At 28.1% G+C, this 24,315-nt stretch overlaps 1 protein-coding gene across 2 annotated transcripts in view; it reads right to left on the reverse strand.

The window, feature by feature from the left end:
• The window catches only part of LOC142319137 (MPN domain-containing protein), a 57,141-nt gene extending 33,674 nt beyond the window's left edge, over positions 1-23,467 (reverse strand). Inside the window, exons 1-5 of one of the 2 annotated variants that reach the window (XM_075356088.1) lie at positions 23,360-23,467; positions 20,446-20,592; positions 15,206-15,331; positions 4,821-4,967; positions 1,065-1,158 (exon numbers count right to left, since the gene is read on the reverse strand). In XM_075356088.1, coding sequence (XP_075212203.1) covers positions 1,065-1,158; positions 4,821-4,967; positions 15,206-15,331; positions 20,446-20,589 — 511 coding nt within the window. In that variant the 5' untranslated portion in view covers positions 20,590-20,592; positions 23,360-23,467. Of the gene's footprint in view, positions 1-1,064; positions 1,159-4,820; positions 4,968-15,205; positions 15,332-20,445; positions 20,593-23,100; positions 23,254-23,359 lie in introns of those variants that run through there. The other variant, XM_075356089.1, reaches the window with a different exon arrangement.
• Between the last annotated feature and the right edge of the window lie 848 nt (positions 23,468-24,315).

A 24,315-nucleotide genomic window follows, 5' to 3' on the forward strand; every position in this document is an offset into this window, starting at 1 on the left:
AAATTTAATTCTATTATTTTTGTAATATTATTCACTCTAATCATTCAGTTCAAACCCAGCTCGCACAGTGACAGGTATTCACAGTTCACAGTTCATTAAACTTTGTGCTTCAACCGGCTAATCTCCACTACTTCAATTATATACTTTTTTTTTTCGAGATGAAATATATCTAAAACCCTTCTCAGTTATGTCAAGAAACATGGATAAAAATTTGGTTGGGATTGATCAAGCAGTTTTTTTTTGTTTATCCTGAACAAACAAATACCATCTTCCTCTTTATATAATAGTATAAATATATATTTAAAACCAAACTTTTCTAAAAACAACTACACATTTTGTACTATTTTATCAATTTAATCAAGATTCTGGCTTCTAACTGTTTTTTGGGGTTACTTAATAACTTCATAATTATAAATGCATAACACACTTTAAATGAAACAAAGGCCAAGATTTCTTTTTTAGGAGTAAAGTTTTACTCCTTATATCATAGTTTAATAAATTATACATATACAATTAATTATATAATTATGTATATATATTACAATTTATAAATTGTGGTACTTTATAGTAAGAATGTGAAGAAATTTAATTTGATTTTTTTTTTTTATTATTATTATTACAACCTAAATACAAAGTCAGCAGTTCTTTAATTTTTTTTTTTTAATATAAATTTAATTAAAACCTGCTTTTTTTAATTTTTAGTAACCTAACTTTTCAGTACAGTACCTTCATATTTTCAATTTAATATTTGTTAAATTAAATTAGAAAGGAATTAAGGATTAGAAAAGAATTAAGATTTTTGTAACGTAAATTTAAATGAATTATAACTAAGCAAACAGGTAAAGCAAAACCATGTTTTATAAACATAGTTTATAGGTTATAGTTTTAGAGAATTGTATATGTACATATTAAACATGATGTTAAATATAAATATATATATATATATAAAAGTATTATATGTAGTATTTAAGATTCATATTTCAATGAATTATATTTATGGATTCAGTTAGATTACACTTAATCTTAAGTCTATCTAAAAGATAAAATAAAACATCTGAACGAACCATCAGTAACTTCGTTTTCCTTGTTCTGATCCAGAGATCTCTTCTTAAAGTATTTGGTTTTGTATATTTCCAACTTTTTTCCTTTATAACGCACCTGAAATTAAATAAACAAGTGTTTACATTAAGAAATGAAATTTTCATACGTTGAAGATTAACAAATTATAAATAAAACCATAAACACTAGCAAATGACAAAGGTATATCACCATTTTTATAACAAGAAGCAGATACTTATGCATACGAAAATTCTTCAGTCTCCCCATCCATCTTTCCTTGTTCTGACAAAAACATTTCTGTAACTTAGCCATGGCAAATTTTGACCAGTTTTCAAATGTGAAATACTGAAGCTTTATAAAATATAGAGGTATGAAGCTTGATGCTTGACATGATGTGTAATGTTTGTAGTTGTACTCTTTTTCATGACTGTTGAATGAGCAGAGAGTTGTTTGAGACTTGTACTTCTACACTCAGTTCTACATTGATAGTCCCCAATTTATACTGACTATAATGGGTACACAAACATCCATGTGAGGATTATGAATTGATTGCTATTTCATACTGATTTCCAACACCCATAAAGATGGTATATATGAGAAATAACATTATTTGAATTTAACAACAAATGATTTGAGGAATAAAACCTGACATAAGATTCAACCTCAACTCTACTTATGTTTAAACAATGGTTACATTGAATACAAAATTGAGTGAGGGAACCACACACATTCAAAGAAACACAGGACTCAGTAAGATTTGCTGATTAGGCTTTGGCACAAAATGAAATCAAAAAGGCTTCAAGTTAAATGAAGGTCATTATTTTTAAGGGGTTCATTGCATTTTGGAGATTGGAAAGATGAAGTTATTCATAATCTCTCATACAACTATAATCTTATGGCTGCATGAAAGAAAAATATTTGTTTCTTACACTGATCTGTTCAAGATTTCCATAAATAAGAATGGGATTAACCAATTTTTTTTTCAGTAATGAGACTTATTTTCATTTCAATAAATTTGTTAACAACCAGAACACTTTGTTTGCCTTTTTGACTTCCCTAATCCTCATGCATTGCCTGAGATCTTATTTCATCCAGTGAGGAAATGTGGCTGCTATCTCAGAGTAAACTGGCAACTGTTTTTATACAACTGTTATTTCAGCTTTGTACAGGAAGATCATTAATTAATAAATTTGTTTGCTGCTAATGAATGTTTTTGTTAGTAACAATGACAAAGTTCATCAAGTCGAGTTCTTAATGATTAATTTCTCAAATCTTTGGCTATCTCCCTCAATTTATTTTTTGAGGGTCTATCTAAAGAAACAAGTGTGCTGTAACAATTTTGTAATACTGCTAAATTTATAAAGCAATATCGATAAAGGTGTGAGAAATATTTTATTATTTATTACTATATACTGAACCCCATACAATATGTGAATTTTCTTTCATTCCTGAAAGTTTGGGAATTAATTTGCAAAAACTTACCTTTAATTTATTTAAAATTGAATTCTTTCCTTGATGATTAATTAAATAATTACTATTATAATTAGAGTTTTATATTTTTATTCACTTTATTATCAAAAAACAGGTAAAAAAATCTAGAATTATTTAATAAACAATACAGAGGTTTTGTTTTTATTATTACAACCTTGGAAAATGACTATTACAAGCAAGGAAAATGAGATGAATAAAATAATAGATGAAAAAATGTGAAAACTGGACCCAAATCCAAATGATCTAAAGCCAGCATGGTAACTGCTACACCAACTAGCTAACAAATATATATATTAGCTCAAATTTAATCTTATGGTAATTGTGTTAAAAAGTACACTTTTAGGTAAAATTATTACTTAGAGAGAAGTAACAATTAAAAACTAAAATAAAATCCTAAAATCCTAAAACTATTTTAGTTTTAACTAAAATAGTTAAAACTCCTTATATACCAATTTTTTATCTGTATACATCCTTTTAATTTATAGTTAATGATAAACATAAAACTACTAAAAAAACTCAACTTCCTACATTTAAGGAATATACAACACTCTTTTTATGAATGCTCAATCACACATACAAGATAAATATTTTATTTTACAGCATACAAGTAATCTGTTAGCCTTTATTTAATTTCTGTTTTTTTACAACCCTTATGCTAAATATAAATATGTGGCTACCAATGTACACAAATATTCTGTTACCAATATACACAAACATTCTTGAGAGAGAGGAAATAATGATGATAACATAATCATTGGCCTATGAAGTAATAATAAAAATGATAAAAAAATATCCTGCTGAAGAAGATTTGGTTCAAAATTTATATGTATTTGGAAGGCACTATTAAATACAGCTAATCACAAATCACAGTCTAAGGTGGATTCACGTTTAAAACTGAGTTTGATAATAAATAACATTTATTATTAAAAATGTTGAAAACATTTGTTATTATGAAATAAGTTAACTGAAAATTTGTAACTTTTAATTTTCAATTTATTAAAATTAATATTTACTAATATAAAAGAAAGAGCACAGTATAAAAAAAGAAATTGTGCTTAAGAACTGACCTCAAATCTACAGAATGTCTAATAAAGATGACACCTCTTAAACAAATATTTTTTGAAAAATTAACACTTGAATATTGTAATACGTGAAATTGGGAATGAAATTGATAAACCAACTTTTTTCATTTTTTTAAAATAAAGACTCTCTATTCAACATTAAATAGAGAAAAGCAAAACGTTTTATAAATCTATACTGTATTAAAGAAGGAAAGTACATATATAGCAAAGTAATAACATTAGAAGGAATGATATGACTGAGGCACAAAAATATGAAACTAAACTAAAAAATTGAAAAATAAAAAATAAATAATTATTTTTAGCTTTCATGAAAAAATATAAGGACCATATTGGATGTAGAACAAGAATAGGGGGGTATGAGTGAAGACATGATAGAAAAGAAAAATAGAAAGACAGGCTAACAGTGTCTATTTGTTAATCACAAATCCTGTGAAGATACAATGAATGATGACTAATAATAGAAGAAATTGAACTACAAATTGGTTTTTTAAACATGCATCAGTATTTTTTTTTTTTTTTTTTATGAACTGAATATATGTTTCCTATTTGGTAGTAATTTCTTATTCTACTCACAAAAATTTTAAAAAACCATTTTGAAAATGAAAAAATGTTATAAAAATATTACAAAGATTAAGTGCTATGTAGAGTGATGGTTAATCTTAAAAACGGCTACTCTTAAGATTAATAGTACATGGATTCATCTTGAACTATTAAAATTACGTTGCTGCCATAATCAATGACAGACAGAGAAAGACAGCTAGTTGACAAGAGGTGTAAGTCTGTAATGAAAATTGCTTAGCTTGCTCAGGAGCAACATATATGTCATGCAAACAATATACATGCCTGGGCATAAAGAGTGAAGTGGTTTTTCATAGTTCTCTTTACAGTTAAAAATAACATTGTACATCAACATTTCAATAATGGAAAAATGCATATAACATTCACTCCAATAAGAAGACAAACTCTGTTTACTATAGGAGCATGCTATAAAGTGAACATAGTTAATTTTACAGTGGGCAACTCTGATTGTCCCTCATACTTTAAAAGCTTTGTATACAACACAGCTTTAGGAAAGAAAGCAAAATGTGCACTTTTTTGTCACAAAACAATGCATCACATTACCTATTCAGCAAAAGAATTATTAAAAGTATATAATTAAAATATTAATATATTTTAATGAATACATACAGATGCCCAACCACATCCAGATTTCTTTTCAGGATTGATTATTCGTTTGCAATGAATGGCCCAAGCACTAGGAGATGCAAATACGATATCAGTCTCAAGAGATTTTATCTTCCCATCAGGTAAAAGATCTCCTATAAACCTCTGCCCCTGTTGAAATGTATAAAACTGATAAAGATGAAGCATAATAGATAATTATTTGTTGATACAAAATAACTCATAAAATTAAAGTATATATAGAAAGCAATGATGTTTACTGAATGTATTAATTAGATTAATAAATAAGACAACCCCAAATTTTCAAAGGCATAAAACTAAGAGTACTTAAACAGACTAAGGTATATTTGTTTTTCTTTAATAAAAAAACTTTCATTGAGATTAATAAATAAAAATAAAACTAAATCAAAAAATAACATCAATCCAAGAAAAAAGTTGCCAAACATCTTTTAAAAATTTTAAAAGAATTAATTCAACATTAAAAAAAAAATGTATGCACGTAAAAATAATAATTAAAAAAATACTATCAAATTTCTATCTGCCACAGGGTACAAAAAACCCATTGATGTGTATGTCAATTAAAAATTAGCAATTTTTTTATACATTTAGCTGCAGCTTTATCTCTCTGATGTATTGAAGTAGTTTATTATAGAACTAAAAAGAGGAAAGAGAAAATTTCTCATAACTCACATTGAGGACTCTATGTAAAATATTATCATTACTGCAATGAAGGTGCAAAATAAACCCACTAAATCTTGATGAACAAAAGGACTGATAAATAAAAATAGATGGTAGTATGAGAATTTTTCAACCCTTAATTTCAGTGCAGAATTTTGTGAATTACCACATAAAATAACCTCATATGAAAAGATAATACACATAGGCAAATTGCACCTGGTTTTAGGGCAATTTCTAATCAACAAATCCAACATAATTTATAATTTAAAAATAAACTATTAAATTTATTTTTTGGTAAGCAATCTGTTTCTTCACCCAACTTAAGATTAATATTGACTGGGAAGACCAAAAATTTACTGACTGACATTAGAAAGTATCAGTATATAATAAAGTTCTGCAACTATTAGAAAAGTTAGATGCTAAGTTTATCTAGACTCAAAGAAAGCACATTTTCTTACATCTAATTGTTTAGAACAGTGGTAATCAACCTGGTCCCTACCGCCCACTAGTGGGCGTTCCAGCTTTGATGGTGGGCAGCAGGGGTTTTGTCCAATACTGTAGCAACTTTTTTTTTAATTTATTGACTTTTTTAAAAATTTTCATAGCATTATTTAAAAACATTTTCATTAGGTTTTCATAAAATGCCCCATGACAATTAAAATTTCAGAAAATATACTAATTGTATCGCCCTGCATAGGTTCAGTTCACGTTACGTATGTGAAATTAAATGGCGCTATAGTGCAACCGCAAACAAAAGAGCCTCATCCCAGAATAGCTCACGCATCTGGTCAGTACACAGTTAGATTTGTGAGAGTGAACATGTGCCTACAGCTTCAAACAAAATATTGTGAGCAAAAAAAAATAATACATTTATGGCTGTTTGCCATTGTATCTGAAGATGGGTTTCGTAGAATCTGTTGTAAATAAACATCCAATGAGTTTATTGTGTCATAAAACATTATCCAATGAGGCAATGAAGCCAAGTTAATTGTGAGAACATCTTTCTACAAAGCATCCAAATGATAAGAACAAGCTCATTGAATATTTTCAGGAAATATGTATATAAAATTTCAAAGTCATTGCATCATTTAAGAAACAACATGCAGCGAATGAAGATCGATTAATTGCTGCTTATCATGTTTCACAATTAATTGCAAAACGTGGTAAAAGCTATAATATTGAAGAATCTATAATAATAATAACCCCTATAAAATAATTTATCTCAACAGTAATGCATCAGGATGTACCTAAAATTTTAAAAATGTTGTCCCTAAGCAATAGCACAGTAAAGTGACAAATTGAAGAAATGGCAGTTAATGTTGAAAAAACTTATAAGTATTTTCCAAAACTCTTCATTTTCCATGTAACTGGATGAGTCTACCATTGAAGATAAAGCATTATTATGCTTTATTGATGGCATTCGTATGTTATATTGATAAAGACAATACATTACGAGAAGAAATGCTATTCATAATAAATCTCATTACAGATACAAGAGGATCATTTATATTTAATACTGTGAAATCATACTTTACAAAAAATAATATTCCTTTGAATAATATTGTTGCATGCGCTACTGATGGAGCACAATCAATGGTAAGTCGCTATCGAGGATTTGTTGCTTATTTGAAGGAAGAAGTGCCAAATGTTTTATGTATTCATTGTGTGGTGCACAGGCAACATCTTGTAGGAAAACATCTAAATACACGTCTTCATTCATCATTAACTATAATAATTTGAGCCGTAAACAAGATAAAATCCTATGCAAAAAATGATAGAATGTTTCGACAGCTTTGCCAGGACAATAATGAAGATTTGAAGATGGACATGGAAAAATTATTTAAGATATTTTGAAACTGAAGGTGTATAAATGGATGAAAAATCCTTTAACCACAAATACTGAAGAGGCTGATACAACTTGTCAAGAAGAACTGTTAGAAATTAGATATGATGAAGAAAGTAGACATAAATTCGATAGTGGTAGATATAAAAACCTATGGCAAAATAAAAAAGGCCTGTCATGTGGAAAATGATATTCAGTTTATTGATACCTTTCCCTACTTCATGTCTTGTGGAATCAGGCTTTAGTGCTGTGAATAATATTATGACCAAAGAAAGAAACCGCCTGAATATTTCTGAAATAGGTGACCTTCATTTGTTCCTTACAAAAATTGAGCCAGATATCCAGTACTTAGTTTTACAGCATCAGCCTCAGGGATCATTAATAATTTAAATATAATTTCATCAGACTTCATGTTTCTATGTATGCAAAGTATAAATAAAAAGATAGATTTAACTACAATAAGTTGTTTTATAAGATTTATTCTGCCAAACTTAGCGAAGGTCCAACATAAAGTATTTGGTAAGTAATTAATAAGCTTTATAAATTTTATAAAGTAAAGTTACTTCCCTACTTTATAAATCACCATTACTGTGGAACCGGTGGGCGGTTGGAAAATTTTACTACTACTAACAGAAACACAAAAGTGGGCAGTATGTATAAAAAGGTTGACTGCCACTGGTTTAGACTAACAAAATTTTTCTTCAAAAGGCTAAAGTATATTCTACTGTTATCATGATGTAACAACTTAATGTCATCTACTAACATAGTCCTATGGATGAAAAAAAAAGGCAGGCTTCTCATAGAAACTAATGAGCAAAGAACCTATGATAGGCACGAGATGTACCAACTAGCATATCAGAGTAAATATTCACTCTGAGATCTATCTGCCAACACAAACCTTGGTTTTTGACATCCAAGATACAATGGAACTAAATCAAAAATTTGTTCAATGACCTTGTATTCAAATTGTAAAATGTAACCTCAAAATTCACAAAACAAATACCTTGAAGAGATCTCAGAATCCTCCAACTCTTAACAGTCCAAAGCACTAGATTTGTCTTTAATGAAATTATATATATGTGAGTAGATGTAATGGATATAATTTCCACTGTGAATATAACCTTAATGATTATTCACACTGAAAGTTATATTAAAACAAATATTAATTAAAAATAATTATACTATATATTAGAAATTGAGAAAAATAATTGGGCTATTATTCTTAGATAATCATGAAAATTATCTAAAGAGATTTTCAGTCTTTTTGAATAAGGCATGCAAATTCTGTACTTTAACATGTATAGGAAAATAACCCAGAAAGATTGATTATGCATGTTAGAAGTAGTGGGAGGTGCATTAAACATGATTCTAGTAGAAGTACGGGAATTCATCACACACAATTTTAATGCCTTAATTTTTTATAACATTTTGCAATTTTTTACTTTTACAGAATGATTCCATCAGAAGGGTCCGAGGTTACTTGTTCTCAGTTTGGCTGAGTGCACCATCAATTTGTATGACATTTCAGATTCTTTACGAGAATATCTAATTATATATGGTGTATATGATTAAGTGAATCATTCAGAAAGATTCCATCATTTTGAGATATTTAAAAAAATTAGAAAAATTATAAGCATAATTCACAAGGGTATCTGAATGACTTGCCATCCACAAGTATCTCTTCTATATAATTATTGGAATTAAGAGCTAATATTACTTACTTCATCTGAAATGGTCTGCGTTTTGTTACAACACTTATAAATGTGAAGCAATTTTTTTCAGCAATCTGAATTATAATTTAATTTGGCAGCAATAAAACACCTTCAAAAAATTTCCTACAGTTATTTATAAAGTCCAAGAACAGCAAGCAGCTCCTACAAATGTTTTAGACACCTCATGCAAACCTCTTTTTTTCACTTAAGTTTTAATAGCTGGATTAACTATCCATCATCTGTTATGTATATATTCATTCATGACTAGCTTTAATAAGAAATATTTACAAAATAAAATTTAACCATTTTATGGGATAAGCTGAATTTGAAGTTTATATCACTGTTGTTGTGCACTAACATAATTATTATAAATTTAATTAAGAATCATTTGCCAAAAACCCTGTGGCTAGGAACTTAAAATAAATTAAAATGTTGATCTTTTTTTTAATTAAAGGTTTTTTTTACATTTTGCTTATAGTTATTTACAATTAAATATTCAATCAAAGCAGCCTGCTCTGTCTAACAACTTAGTTTCTAGGATACTGACTTAATTTGGTTAAATAATTATAAATGTATTATCTATGTTTTAGTTTTTAATGTCGAGTGCAAGTTGAGGCAAATGTATTTCTTCTAAGTAACCAGCTAAATTTTTTTTTACATTTGAATCATAACTAAGAGATATGGCTTAGCCATGAAAATCTTTATTATAGCCCTGGAACCTACCACATAGTAGTATCATGTAAAGAGAGACACGTAATTTTACAATAATTAAATAAAACAATTAAGTACATTAGCTGTAACAATAACTAACTGTTATACAATAGCAATTTCCTACAGAAAAACTAACATTGATAAACATAAAGCAATAACACAATATTAATTTAGGTAATACAGTATGAATTAACAAAATACAAAAATTAATAAAACTACCTATAAAGCTCAAACATAATTACTACTCTTAATAAATAAACAAAACTACACAAAAATATTTAAAGTTGTTGAAATGAGATTTGTTTTTTAACAATGGAAACAGCCAAAATAAAGTTAAAAAAAGTAAGTACAAGTGAAGCAACAGAAAAACTTGGGAAGATGTTTAATCATAAAATTAAAGAAAAAAGTTCATTTTCATGTTTATTCCATTTAATTTATTTAAATATTAGTTACAAGTTTAATTCTCTCAATTATTTAGTAGGCGTAACATAACATTCTTTGTTAATCTTTAGTTACTTCAAGGTACTTTTGTAATGAAATATATTTACTGAGACAGTAAAACTGTAGGCCAAAGGCCATCAAACCTGAATGTCCCACTAAGTTTGTGGCTACAACCATTAATTTTGCCACAAACATTATTAATTAGAAATAAAGCATGGCCAGCTTAATGAAGCTGGCCATATTCATTTGTAAAAAATGAAAATGTAAAAATACAAAATCTTGAATCAAAATTTTGTAGTACTCAACAATACGTTCATTCAGCAGAAACTTGGAAAAATAAATAAAAGGGAATTCCCCATCACTCACAAACCCGCGCGCGCACACACACACACTTTAGTAATTCCAAGAGTTCAATGGATAGAAGAGAGAATGCTCATATAAAATAATATCAATGTTAAAATAAACCAATGTACACCAATAGAAAATGCTTACTAATTATGTATCTAATTAAATCTTAAATATATTAAGAGAGCAAAAAAAGAACAGCTACAAGTAGAATCGATGTTACAATACTACAAAAAGTTTTTATTAATCATTACCCCTTTACTTAAAAAAAAAATCATTTCCTTCCATAAATTGTAATTTTTTTCCTGATTTAACAGAAATTAATCCATATTAGTTCTATAGGATTTAATTCTGAGTGATAAGGACAGAGTGTGTTACACTGTGTCTTTTTTTTACGCTGGTCATTCAGTTGGAATTTGTTTGTCTTTTTCTCATTAAATTGCACCTTTTTAAGTGCTGTGTGCGGTGTATTGTCTATTATTACAACACCATTTTTGAACAAATTTGAGATATACTGTTCTGTCACCCACATAGAAAATATAGTTTGAATCATCTGCAAGAGATAACCAATTGAGGATGAAGATGATTTCTCTAGAGCAAAACAATTAGAAGAAGTCAGTATCTACCAAGATAAATAACTATTATTCTGTCACTTTTCAAAATTAGTATTGATGATACACATTCTTTTTCTCCTCCACACTACCATTAAATATATATATAAATTTATTTATTCTGGGTATCAAATTTTTCAATACGAACTTATCAATTATTTTTAATTCTTTTCTACCTAAAACCAATTTCTGCCAACAGAATATATAAGATACTTTTGCCTCTATTAAATAATTCATTGGTTTTTAATTTGACATTAAGATTTCACAGAGAAGATAAGCAAACTTCAGAGAGAATGGTATTAAATAATTTTCAATGAATGACATTGTTATCAAAACTGTCTATCATTTTAAACTGTCATTCATTTTACCTGCAGTGCTGTTTCTGAGGTAACATTAAAGGTTTTAAAGTTAATGACTTCTTTAATTCTCTTCACACTTCTTTTAGACATCCCCAGTAGCATTTGCAAAGCATTCTAAAATTTTGATGGAATTGATAAAATAATAAGTACTGGATTTAACTTCATTAATCATAAATTTTATAACATTTGCAATAAACTTTTTGTTTGCTAATTAATATCTTTACCATTTAGTCTTGACAATATGTAAACTTGTAAAAGAGACTTTAAAAAGTTAAGCAACAAAACATACATAAAGTCCTATGGTTGGAGAATTAATAAAAAAAAACATAATACCAATTCAACAAACATTAGACATTAGTAAAAGCACTCATAAATGTAACAAAATGGTGGATACTTAGCGTGTATACATATGATTACCAGAAATGCAATGACAACACTGAATATTATTTCTAAAAAAAAAAAAAAAGAATAAAATTTCTTTACACACTATTATATGATAAAAAAATTAGTTTTTACTGTAATATACTGTAATATTTATACTGTAATATCATGCTCAAACTTAAATGCACAGTGTCAATAGATCAATTTGATTTATTATTACTAATACAGTACAGTTTTGTTTAGACTGTGTTGTACTGCTGTACATGAATGAGGGGAGCAAAGAGTTATTGAATTTATTTACATAACCATTAGCCAATTTTAAATGGACAAACTATACTTATTAATATTTTATTAAACGTATTTTGCTGCTTTAAAATATCTGAAAATTGAACTTTAACAGTAATTCCTGAGGTTTTACTGTTATCTCAGATATATACATTATTCCATTCATAAAAGGTTTTTCATATAATTTTCATATTATTGATTTTTTTTTAAATTTAAAAAGTGAATTTGTTTTAAATCCAATTCACATTGAAATCATACAGTCATGTCCTAACCCAAGAATTAGAGGAAAAGGATTTTTCCTCTAATTCTTGGAATATTTACTTAAAACTTCTCAGAAAGACTGTGAAAATTTGTGCCTACAATAAGAAAGGTAAGCTATAAAAAAAAATATAAATATATAAAAGAAACTGAAAATAACTCATAAAGAAAAAAATAATGATAACTTTATTCCAGTACGTATTTTGCCTACTCTTTTACTACTATGTCTGATATGAAATGCTTGTTAACTGGGTCCTGTGATTAATTTACATAGTTTAAAAATAAGACAAAAATAGAGGAAGAAGAAATCAGCAGTTGGATCTTGGTTAATATTCATTAACTGTTATAATCAATAAATTAAAACTAACTGAATAGAGAACTTTTTTTAACAGTTAACTATAGGAACCTCAGGTTGAAGAATGCAGTTTACGATCCTAATCAGGACCAATTTATTTATTTTTTTTATTCGTCACCATTGCCAAAAAAAAGGTCTCTTGGAGAATAATAGGTAATTTTCTGCTTCACTATTTTTCATACATACACTACCATATGTTATTCCGGAAAACAGCAATGTAAAAGTATTTTTCTTTTTTTTATATTGTCAAAGTTTATAGCTGCTAATACAGCAATTCTATAAAAAAAGTAACCCCTTATGCTCTCTACCTAGGAGTAGAGTAACTAAAATTGACAGTTTAAATTTCTTGGAGACAAAATCAATAATCAAGGAAAGAAAGTAGCAATGGTCTTTCAAAGGTCCATAATAACTAAGTTTTACAGTACTTATTTTAGATCTCAGTATAATGAGCCCTACTCAGTAGGATAATTAATCTCTTTAATGGTTAAGGGATATACTCATAGAGGTGAAGTGCTGGCCTAAAAAAATTATTTGAATAATATTCAAATAAAACCAGTTTTTCAAAATAAACGCTTTAAAATTGTAGATATTTTTAAATCCTTAATCCTCCTACTCCTATATCATAATTTGATCTAACCCCATTTATTACAATTTCCTAATATTTTTATAACAACATATTTTTATAAAGTAGTAAAAAAACTCTGCTGTTTTATTCTAACATCCATTATAAAAACTTTACAATGCACACAAAAATCTCAGATAGCAATGAACATTTTTTTTCACATAACAATATTATAACACTAAGCTATGATATAAAACACCATATCAGATTCTTATAGTAGTCCTTCATTAGATACCATACTATCTGTTTAAAGAAATGGAATAAACAACTAATGCAATATATATGAAAGCAAGACATGCATAATTAATGAATTGTCAAAATAAATGTTTATAATATTAGTTTTGAACTGTATTATCAAAGTACAGATTCAAACATATCCTGCAAGAATTTCACTTACAAATGAAAATAATTAACATGCTCATGAAAACTCTAATAACAGTGTTAATGAAATTCCAGAACCCGAGATACAGCAAAATTAGAGGAAGGTATATCAAAAGATTGGAAATAATTATTTGATTTTCATTTTCATATAAAAACCTTTGCATACATAAGATATTCAGATAATATGTTTATCCCAGGTATAATGAAAATTAACAACTATAAATTACATAAAAAAGAGGATTATTAAAAAAACAAAATAATAATTATAATTATGTTACCTCATCAGCATTTTCAACAAACATGATGATTTCTATACATTATATTACGATTTTCTAGGAAGGTTTATTATTTACTGTTCAGTAAATAGTAGCTAATACAGCTGAGAATGACATTCAGTTGTTTAAAACGTCCAAGAATCTGAAAGTGCTTCAGATATTTGACTTTAATGGGACCACCAATAGGTATTGCTTCAGAGGATGAGATGGAGGACAATGTAGTATGTGAAAATGCTATGCCTGACCGGGATTCAAACCTGACCTCTGGATGAAAGGCCAAGACACTACCTCTCGTGCCAAGGAGGCCAGCTCAGAATTTTGACTTAAACTTTGAAAACATCACAAAAAGGTATTCATGATCAACTGATTAAAAATTTATTATAGAAGAAACAACTGAATTTCTCAAGACTTCTCAACAACAAAGAAAAAATTGAATTAAATTCTTAACCAGAGATTTATAAAATAAGAAACATACTTTAATTTAGAAGGGCAATAAATAAATGTAATTCCAATAATAAAAACCTTAGCAATGTTTTAAAACATAATGCTCACTGTTGCCTGCTATATATAACTTCAATTAATAAATCTTTAAAGTATAATGACTAAACATTTTTTTTTCCTGTAAATCTCATTTGAGATACCAAAAATAGTCAACAATGTTCTTGCAAAAGAAAATACCTTACATTACTTTAAAAACTAAACTCCATTTCCAGCTATCTAGATTTTTTTTTTTTTAAAAAAGAAATAGAAAATATAAAGTAACAATTTCAATTACAATAAATTCAAAACTTTATTAAACATAAGAAAATGAACAAATTTAGAAATTACCAACTGAAACCTTTCATATTAAATTATACACACTTCATAAAAATATCTATTTTATGATAATCTCTTAATAATTCAATTCACCTTAAAAATGAGAATATGAATATCTTTTTTTTTTCAATAAATGCATCAATACTCATTCAATGAATCTTATAATTCATTAAAAAAATGCACAGTATGACAAGAAATAAATTAATAAAAGTGCAAGCAATATGACTCAACAAACATTCACACCAATTAGAAGCAATAAAAGAAAAGAATACAAAGCAAAGCAAAGAAAAAGTTTAAAATAAATAAACTGAACCTGACCAAATATTCAATCGACATAGTAGCTTCTCCAGGCTGCAGAATGTCTGCAGCTAACAGCATCTGAAGGGTAACAACACGTCCAGTGGTACAGCCAGTCCGCAATCTTCTTTCACTTTCATCACAGTCCTATACCCCACCACCACAATAGTCTCATATTCATAAAAACTTTCAACAGAAAGTTAAGAGCATAAAGTAATAAAATAAAAGAACAAAAAACATTAATTCATTATAGTTTGGTCAACAAGAAAGGTACCAGAGTTTCAGTAATAATAATCTTGTAACTAATAGATATAAAAAAATAACTGTGCACCAAATTAAAGTCTCTTCTAATTTACATTATTTTATGAACTAGAAAGAAATGCATCACTGACACTTAAAGAAAAAAAAGGAAGGCATGGTTCAAACTTTTTTTCATATATGAAACTTCCTAACTCTACAACTTCCACAACGCAAGTCTGTAAAATATGTCATTAACAAATATTAAAATACAGACTTCTATCTTTGCCCTCATAAAATTTCAGTTTGTTTCAGTGATAATTTCAGCATAATTTGCCTCTAAAAGAATATCTCCATCTTCAGTAATTGTACAAAATGACATCTTAAAGTAGTAAACAGTCTTATAAAAAAAATTAAAGATGTGGCTGGGTATGAAAGTAGAATATCATTTATTACAAAAATTGAAAAGATATTTTAAAAAAGTTTCCAAAGATGGTTGGCAAGAGAAAGTGATTCAAATATTATACACTGGATACTACAGCTTATTATTAAACACGCAATCATTCTTACGGCAATATTTAGCCATCATTTATAGCAATAAACATTTTGTTTTTAAGCACATAAGTTCATCTAATAGTTCATAAATATATTTAATAGTTCATACATACAATGTAAAATAATTAATACAGATGTCATAGCTGTCGAATAACTAACTGTTAGTATTGAAAAAATTAAATTTAATTAATTAAAGCAAATTCTTAATGGTCTGGTTATTAATAAATAAAATGACTAATTATTTTAATTATACTTGTAACTATCATATTTTACAATAGGAAGTAGACCAATATATTAAAGTGAATTTCAGCAGTTATTGGTCCATCATTTGTTTAAAATATTAGCATAATTACTTTTCATATAACGTTATATTTTGATAAATGGGATTAATTTTTATTTATTTACTTTTTGATTTCTTTAGCTATTAAGTTACTAATAGTAAGAAACACATTACCTGTTATTATAATAATTCTAAAACTGCTTATAAGAATGAAGTACCAATTACAGTACCCTTTAATTAGTACTTGTATAACATAAACATTTGTATCAGGCCTATTTATATATCATGTTTCTGATAAAAAGAAATTTGTTTTATTGTCACTTAGATTAATTACTACTTGGAATATGAAAATAAATAATCTGTTTGTAAATAGGAAGTACAATTTTTTACATAAACTTCAAATAAATAGTAATCTTCTAAAATTAAATAATTTAAAATACATCGAATTACATATACAAGGCTTGGCTGATAAATTTTGCACATATATGCATAGTATGGGAATGAAAAGAGATATTGAAATGAAATAAAAAATGAATAAAAGTACAATATCTTAGCTACAAAATTCAGTATTTCTTACATGCTTTATTTTACCTCACAATGTTTTTTAAATTTTTTTTTCACATTTGTTCTCAAATCTTGCATTTTTAATTTAACATACTTCCTAACATTTCAGATTGATGAAATTTTGCACAGTTACTAAGATCAGGTGACAATACAATATTGAACCGTTACTTTTGCAAACATCCCCCGTATGGGGGTAAATTAAGGGTGTGGGTGTAAAAAGTTGCAAAATCTGCAAAACGACTATATGGGGTTTTGAAAATTCAAATTAACCTACTAAATTCATGCAATGTATGATAATAATCTGATTAAAATATGACTAAAAAGAATAAAGCAAATATTTAACATTTTGTAATATTATTTTTCAATATAATCCCTGTTTATACTGATATACTTTTCCCAACGTGTTGCAATCCGTCACTGAAAACTTCTGGCAGTCTTTCTCGCATCCAAGTGGCCACAGCTTCCTTCACCTCATCGTCGGTGGTGTTATGATTACCTTTGAGATGAAGGAAGAAGTGAAAGTCTCATGGAGCCAAATCCAGCGAATAAGGCGATACAGGATAAGCTCAAACTTCAGCTTGTACAGAGCCTCTATAGTGGCATGCGATGTGTGAGGCCGTGCATTGTCATGTTGAAAGATTGTGAGCATGGTGGTCTTTAGAACACGACATACTCGTTGTCGGAGGTGTCTTAACGTCTCAATGTACCGTTCAGAGTTCACAGTCGTCCCATGATCCAGACACTCAGTCAAATAAACGTGTTTGGCATCTCAAAACATTGTCAAAAGGAGTTTCTTCGCCGAGGCTTGGATTTTCAATTTATTGGGTTTTGGTGGTTCGTAATGTCTGTATTCCATGCTTTGCCATTTTTCTTCCGGGTCGTAATGATGTACCCAACTCTCATCCCCGGTCATAATATTGAAAAGGAAGTCGTTTCCTTCGGCACGATAACGCTGTAAAAGTTCTTCACAACATTCGATACGGCACTGCTTGTGTTCATCAGTCAGTTTGCGCGGTACCCATCGTGCACAGATTTTACAGTAACCAATTGCTTGATAATATGACCTACTCATTCTTTAGACGAATAGGCTATCATCGCTATTCATGCATAACTGAATAGCGATACGTTGCTGGGTGATTCGCCAGTCACTTTAAAGCAAATTGTCTACCTCCTTTCGATGTTTCTCGTCCTCAATTTGTCCTCAGTTTGTCCTCAATTGTCGCTTTACCAGCTTCACATTAGCGAAATTTCAACGCCCACCTATTCACAGTATTCCTGTCAACAGTTTACTACCGTAAAACGCTTTTAAACGATGAAAAATATTCATAGGATTCACATTTTGTACTGCTAAAAATTCGATCACTACAGGCTGTTTTAACCGTGCCGACATATTGACCGTACTGGACTCCATTTTAACTGCTACTGAAAACAAACTGGTAAACGGTTTCAACGCATTATCGCAGGTTTATAAAGGGGGATTTTGGCTATCATGTGCCGCCACGCCCAACTAGATAGTAACTTTTATCTCCGTGTAGCACGCTAGTGTGCAAAATTTTATCAGCTGAGCCTCATACATTAAATTACAGCATTATCCATTACCAAAATATAGTAGATATGCAAATATACTCATATATATAGGTGTAGTGAGCATATAGATGTGCAAAATTTTTGTGTTATACTAAAAATGTTAATAGAAAATACTAATTACAAGGAAATTGAAAATAATTTTATGTAATATTATGACAAAAGTCATTACAAAATACTGCTAATTAATAAAAAAATGTAGTCCCTAATTCTTTGATGACTTTATGATGACTATTTTCATAACAAGGCTTCACTGACACAACAAAGTTAGTGCTTCACTGAAGGTTTAAAAAAAATCTCTATTTCTATTACTTGCGTTTAACTATTCATATTCAAATTTATGACATTTTTAATACTTCTGTTATAAAACTATTTACTTCTGTTCAAAACTGATCACAATACAACTAAACATGAATATATCATTTCATTTTTTGGCCAACTATTACTAACTAATCAATAAAATGACCTGAAATCTCATAAGGATAAAGTTAAAAGTTTATAATTTAATATAAAAACCTGTTATCTGTTTTTCCTCTTTAAATATAATCACATTTATTTCTGTTTAAAACAATTCTTGATAAAATGGCAGTAAAACAGAACCATTTTAATTTATTGTACTATGTTTTTTTTATACCTGTCAGTTACAAAGTTATAACATATAAATTTCAGGTGCCTTTTTTCACTGGCCAATCTACAGTTAGTTTGATTCAAGAAACTAACTGTATTTTTTTTGCTTCTGATAATTGAATTTATCAATCCAAACTGGTACAACAGCTATTATCAAAAATGTGAGAAAATTAACAAATATGTGTCCAATACCCATAGAAATATTCTTAAAAATTAACCTGAATATGAGTGGATTTTTTTTTAATGAAAATAAAAATTGTCAGCATACATAACTTTTTCAAAAGAAAAATTAGGCAATAATTAAAACAGGTGAATCATAAGGAAATGAAAATACCTTCATTCCATAAGTATTAGAAAAGAGAATATTAAAGACAAATTAAATGCCTTAAATTTTTAAGTCATCATAGACACCTAAAGATAGTTTTCTTATTATAACAGACAGTAATAGCTTATTATATAAATTATTACACTAATACACACTAAACTACATGAAATAACTAATTTAATCATAACTGAAAATAAAATCTTGAAATAATACATTCTAAAAATTGACTGAAGACATCGGTCTGAGAAATATAAACAAATGCTTTCGATATACAAAACCATAATTTAAAACATCACACTTTAATTTGTTCATAGACAAATTAAAGTAACAATAAATCAACTTTCAATGATGTAGAAAGTTTACAAAATATACTTAATTGAAATATAAACTTCAAACTAACTTTAAATTTCAATCATTCTTAATTGAAATTTAAAGTTGAATTCATTAAACTTTAAACAATTTATTTCCACAAAAATGCAAATTAACAATTTCTTTAATGATAACACTGCATCATTTATTCATTAAAGTTTATCTAAGTTGAAAAAATAACCAAAGCACAATTTTGTGAATTATTTTGGCATTCTTAGAGTAACATTCCAAAGAAAGTTAATCTAAACATAAATATTCATCCGCTATTAAATAAAAAACTTTATATTAATAAAATGTAATATGAAATAAACATACTGGTTTTAGCAAATATTTATCCCTAGTAAAATGAATATCTAAATTCTCTAAAAAAAAAACTATATGTAATTTTCAATTTCAGTGAGAAATATTTAGACCTATGTTCAACGTAGCAATTATATTGTTCAACCTGATTAATTTACTTTACTTTTACTGTAATCAATGACTTCAGAAATACTCTCAAGGCCTGTTCATAATAGAATACGCATTTACTTATTAAAAAAAATCCTCTTCAAACAATAACATTTTTTACAATTAAAAATTTTTCAAAAGTCAAATAAACAGACTTTTATACTCATTTTATTAAACAGTTTAAAGAAGAAAATAACTAATGCAATAAATGATAGCACAGAATATGAAGGAAAAACAACTAAAGGGAAAGACAGATAAAGAAGCAAGATGCACCTCATCAATAAATTCAGAATCCTCTTCCCCCTCTTCTTCTGGTTCTTCATCACGTTCCTCACTACTGCGCTGTATCATACCGACAGGATCAACAGCCTTCCCTGTAGTAGTTTGCATACCGACACACCCACCCTCGACAGCCATGCACTAAACAACAATCAAGCATAACCACCATTCTGCTTTGCATAATAATCAGAGTAATAATTTATTAAAAATTAGACAAACAGTAGCATGAATTTTTTTCTAAACATCAGCATATGTCAAAATTAAATTTTAAAGCGATTTCAAAACATATGAATAATAAAATGATATGTAATACATTCAACATGCTCTAATTAAAATATATGGGATGCTAAACGTAAACAGGCATACAGTTTTAACTGTACAAAATAAATAAAACTAATAAAAAGTATGTTTGACAAATGTGTGCTTTATAATTAAAGGGAAGCCACTCATTTTTTCCTTATATATTATTTTATCACTCCATATGTATAAATGAATTTTTTTTAATATTTATTTTATTGGTCGACTGAATATCTGCAAAAGTCGTTAATAAAAAAAAAAACTCTATGTAAAAATCCAAACTCTACTAAATATAAATCTAAATGGTGCCTTACTATATTTGGTACTATTCTTTTCTGCATTCTACAGTTCACAACCTTTTGAAGTTTTGCACATGTGTAACACTCCTGGATCAAATAAATCATAGAGGCCTTCTTAATATTAGTTTACAGCATTTATTACTATATCAAAGTATTTAATTTACAGGAAACAATTTGTAAACAGAACTCATTTAGCTATCTAGAAATACCCACCTTATTTATTAAATAAATCAATTCTCAAGTTACATGTATTTTCTTTCCTGGCAAAAGAAGAGTTTTTTAAACAAAACAAAGTGGCTCCCTGTTAATGCATATGAAGTAAAAATATATTCAACATTTAACAGTTATCATGAATTACCAAAAACATGGTTGCAAAATGTAATCGTATTATTATTAACACGCTAATGCTTTAGAATGCAACGTCAACAGAAAAATTCAAATAATGTAAGTTTTGATAAATTAAGTACATACTATCTTTGCTAAGGCTTAATAAATGTCACTTCTATGATTTTTCACTACATGCTAATTTTAACTGTACTATACATCAAATACTACATCTCATTTAAAAATTCCGCAATATATTAAAATGTTTACTTTTCATCTTAATGCAACATATTAAGTGCATTTAAAAAAAAAATAATTATAAATTACTCATGTTTTCATATACTGATAGAAAACAATATTTAGTCACATGGGAAACTTTTTCGGTTAATTCTATAAGTATGATAATATAAAACAACAATAAATAAAATGCCAACAGCATGCACAATGTAAGTTATCAAAAGGAATTTTAACCGAGTTAAGGGTAGTACAAAAACTCAAAGAACTTCAGTGTTGTCTAACAACCTAATTTAAGTATAAAGATACTATCTATAAAAGAACATCCACATAATGTGGATGTTTATTCTTTATCATTAAAGAATAAAACCAAAGTATAAATCTCTTAAAAAATGAACTTATGCAGACATTTATTTTTAAAATATAATAATCAATTCTTAAAGGTATTTTGTACAAAACTGATCATTAAAATTTGGCTATAGATAACACAAAAAACATAAAGGTTGGAAATGAAAATTAAGCTAACATATCACTTTCAGAAAAAAAAAGAAAAGATTTACTTATGCAATCACCAGTTTTTCCCTGGTAATTTAAAACTTTATCTCATCATAGTTTATTATAAAAATTAGACTACCCAGACAAAGTTTAAATAAACTGTTCCACAAAGTAATTTTAAAAGTCGCACAAATTTAAATAAAATGTAATTAAAAATATTTCTCACCAAAAAACTTAAACAAATACATAGCTTCATTTAATAAAGTAAAATTTACTAAAAAACGTTTTTCCAAACTACTTCTAGCAAATTTTCATACTGTACATATTTTTGGGATAAGCTTGATGCAACAGTTAAAAACATACAAGAACCCTAAATTTATGTGAACCGTTTTTAATGTGCAATAAAAACAAGTTTCTTGTTCACGAGTCAATAAGAAACTAATCTTGAATAGAAGGATGTACTATAATAAAAAATAATTTAATACATACATAAGTAATGATATAATTACAGATAGTACACAAGCAACATAAAATACGCTTACTCCCCTACAAAACTTTGACATTTCTGCATTAGCATTCACAATTTGTTTTTTTTTTTAAAGATTATTTGTTACTAAATAACAACTAATTAGTTCCTGTGTATTTATTATGCAATGTATTATTATTATTCAGATTAATGTAATTAAACACGTTTAAGATGAAATATACATCATAAATATCTTTATTTCATTAACCAAAAAGTGTGACAGCTAACTGATAAACATTGGGCTTTATCAGACACTACATGTACCTGTAAAAGAGGTACATGTTCATGCTAAGGAAATTTATTACAGCTTGTTCAGAAATAAAACAACTCATGTAAATTTTAATTTGCAAATTCTACACTAATATCTGTACATTTCAAGGACAATATTTTAAAACAAATACTACCTCTAATTTAAAACTTCATACGATTTCGATGAGATTGAAATTCAGAAAGCAAGTGAAATTACATACTTACACAAACATTAACGAAATACAGTTAATCAACATCAGAATACACCAAAATATTCTATATTTCAAGTTGAAATCACACAACAAATTAGAAAATTCAAAAATAAATTTACATGAACTGCAACAAACGTAACCGGGTGCCTAACACATCCCGTTTTTCTCAGAAAATAACTTATTTTACAACTTATGATGAAAATAAACCATAATGCCAATAAAAATAAATCAAGTTTATAAAATCCAGACTACATAACTCAATTTTTACACACCTTCAGTCAGAATTCGTAAATTTCAACCTTTTTAACCGACGTAGAAGTAACAGACACTCAGCAAACCCAAGCCGTAAACAAAATAACATAACCTCCCAACGACTTTTTATAGACGACACTGCCATCATGATAACGTTGCCATTTACAAGTTAGATTTATATTTTAAAATTAAGTAATCGTTTCATTTTCGTCAACCACTTGTCTTAACAGGAAGAATTTCACTTATATTACTACACAAGCCTTAATTTCTTAACAATTTTAATTACTAGAATATGTTACAAAAAGAAAATGCCAAATTTTATATTTAAGCCATATTAATTAGTGCTTGCTAGCGCTACCTGCCGATTGAGAGAGAAGTACTATAAGAATAAAAAATAGTTTTTGTTATCATACACATACAATAATTTTTTTCCTAACGTGTATGTTGTAATCTGTTCAACTAGTAAACAATAAGCAACGAGATATAAGTTTCAAATGAGTAAACTATTTAAAGGAATGAAAATTTACAGATGCGAAGGAAAACAATTTTTCCAGATATCAGACGTACATTAACTGAACATAATATGTAAAAATAAAAAGTGAAATGCCTCGGACGAAATCCAACCACATATCCATGCAGTTCCATCTACGCACACATCCGGGGCGGGCAACGATATGCTACTTCTGTACTTTCACTTAGTGAAAGTACACTGAGTAGTGGTACTAAGGAGCTCCTCTGTGTAGTACGGGATTGGCGGTGCCGAGCTCTCCGAGCTAGGCGCTTCTCAGTTTTGTTGCTTGGAGCGGGAAGTATGACCGTGATCTGTTTGTGCCGACATTGAGTGAAGTGCGCACGGGTAGTGCTTATCCATCCTCCCGGTTGTGGAACCAGTTTGAGGGTGAGCTTCCTCTGCCGAAGTCTTGCACCGCTATACATGAGTCGGTCTCTTCGGTCATTTACAGGGATTGTCTCTTGG

Source organism: Lycorma delicatula, chromosome 2, assembly GCF_047948215.1.
Source record: "Lycorma delicatula isolate Av1 chromosome 2, ASM4794821v1, whole genome shotgun sequence".
Taxonomy (NCBI): domain Eukaryota; kingdom Metazoa; phylum Arthropoda; class Insecta; order Hemiptera; family Fulgoridae; genus Lycorma; species Lycorma delicatula.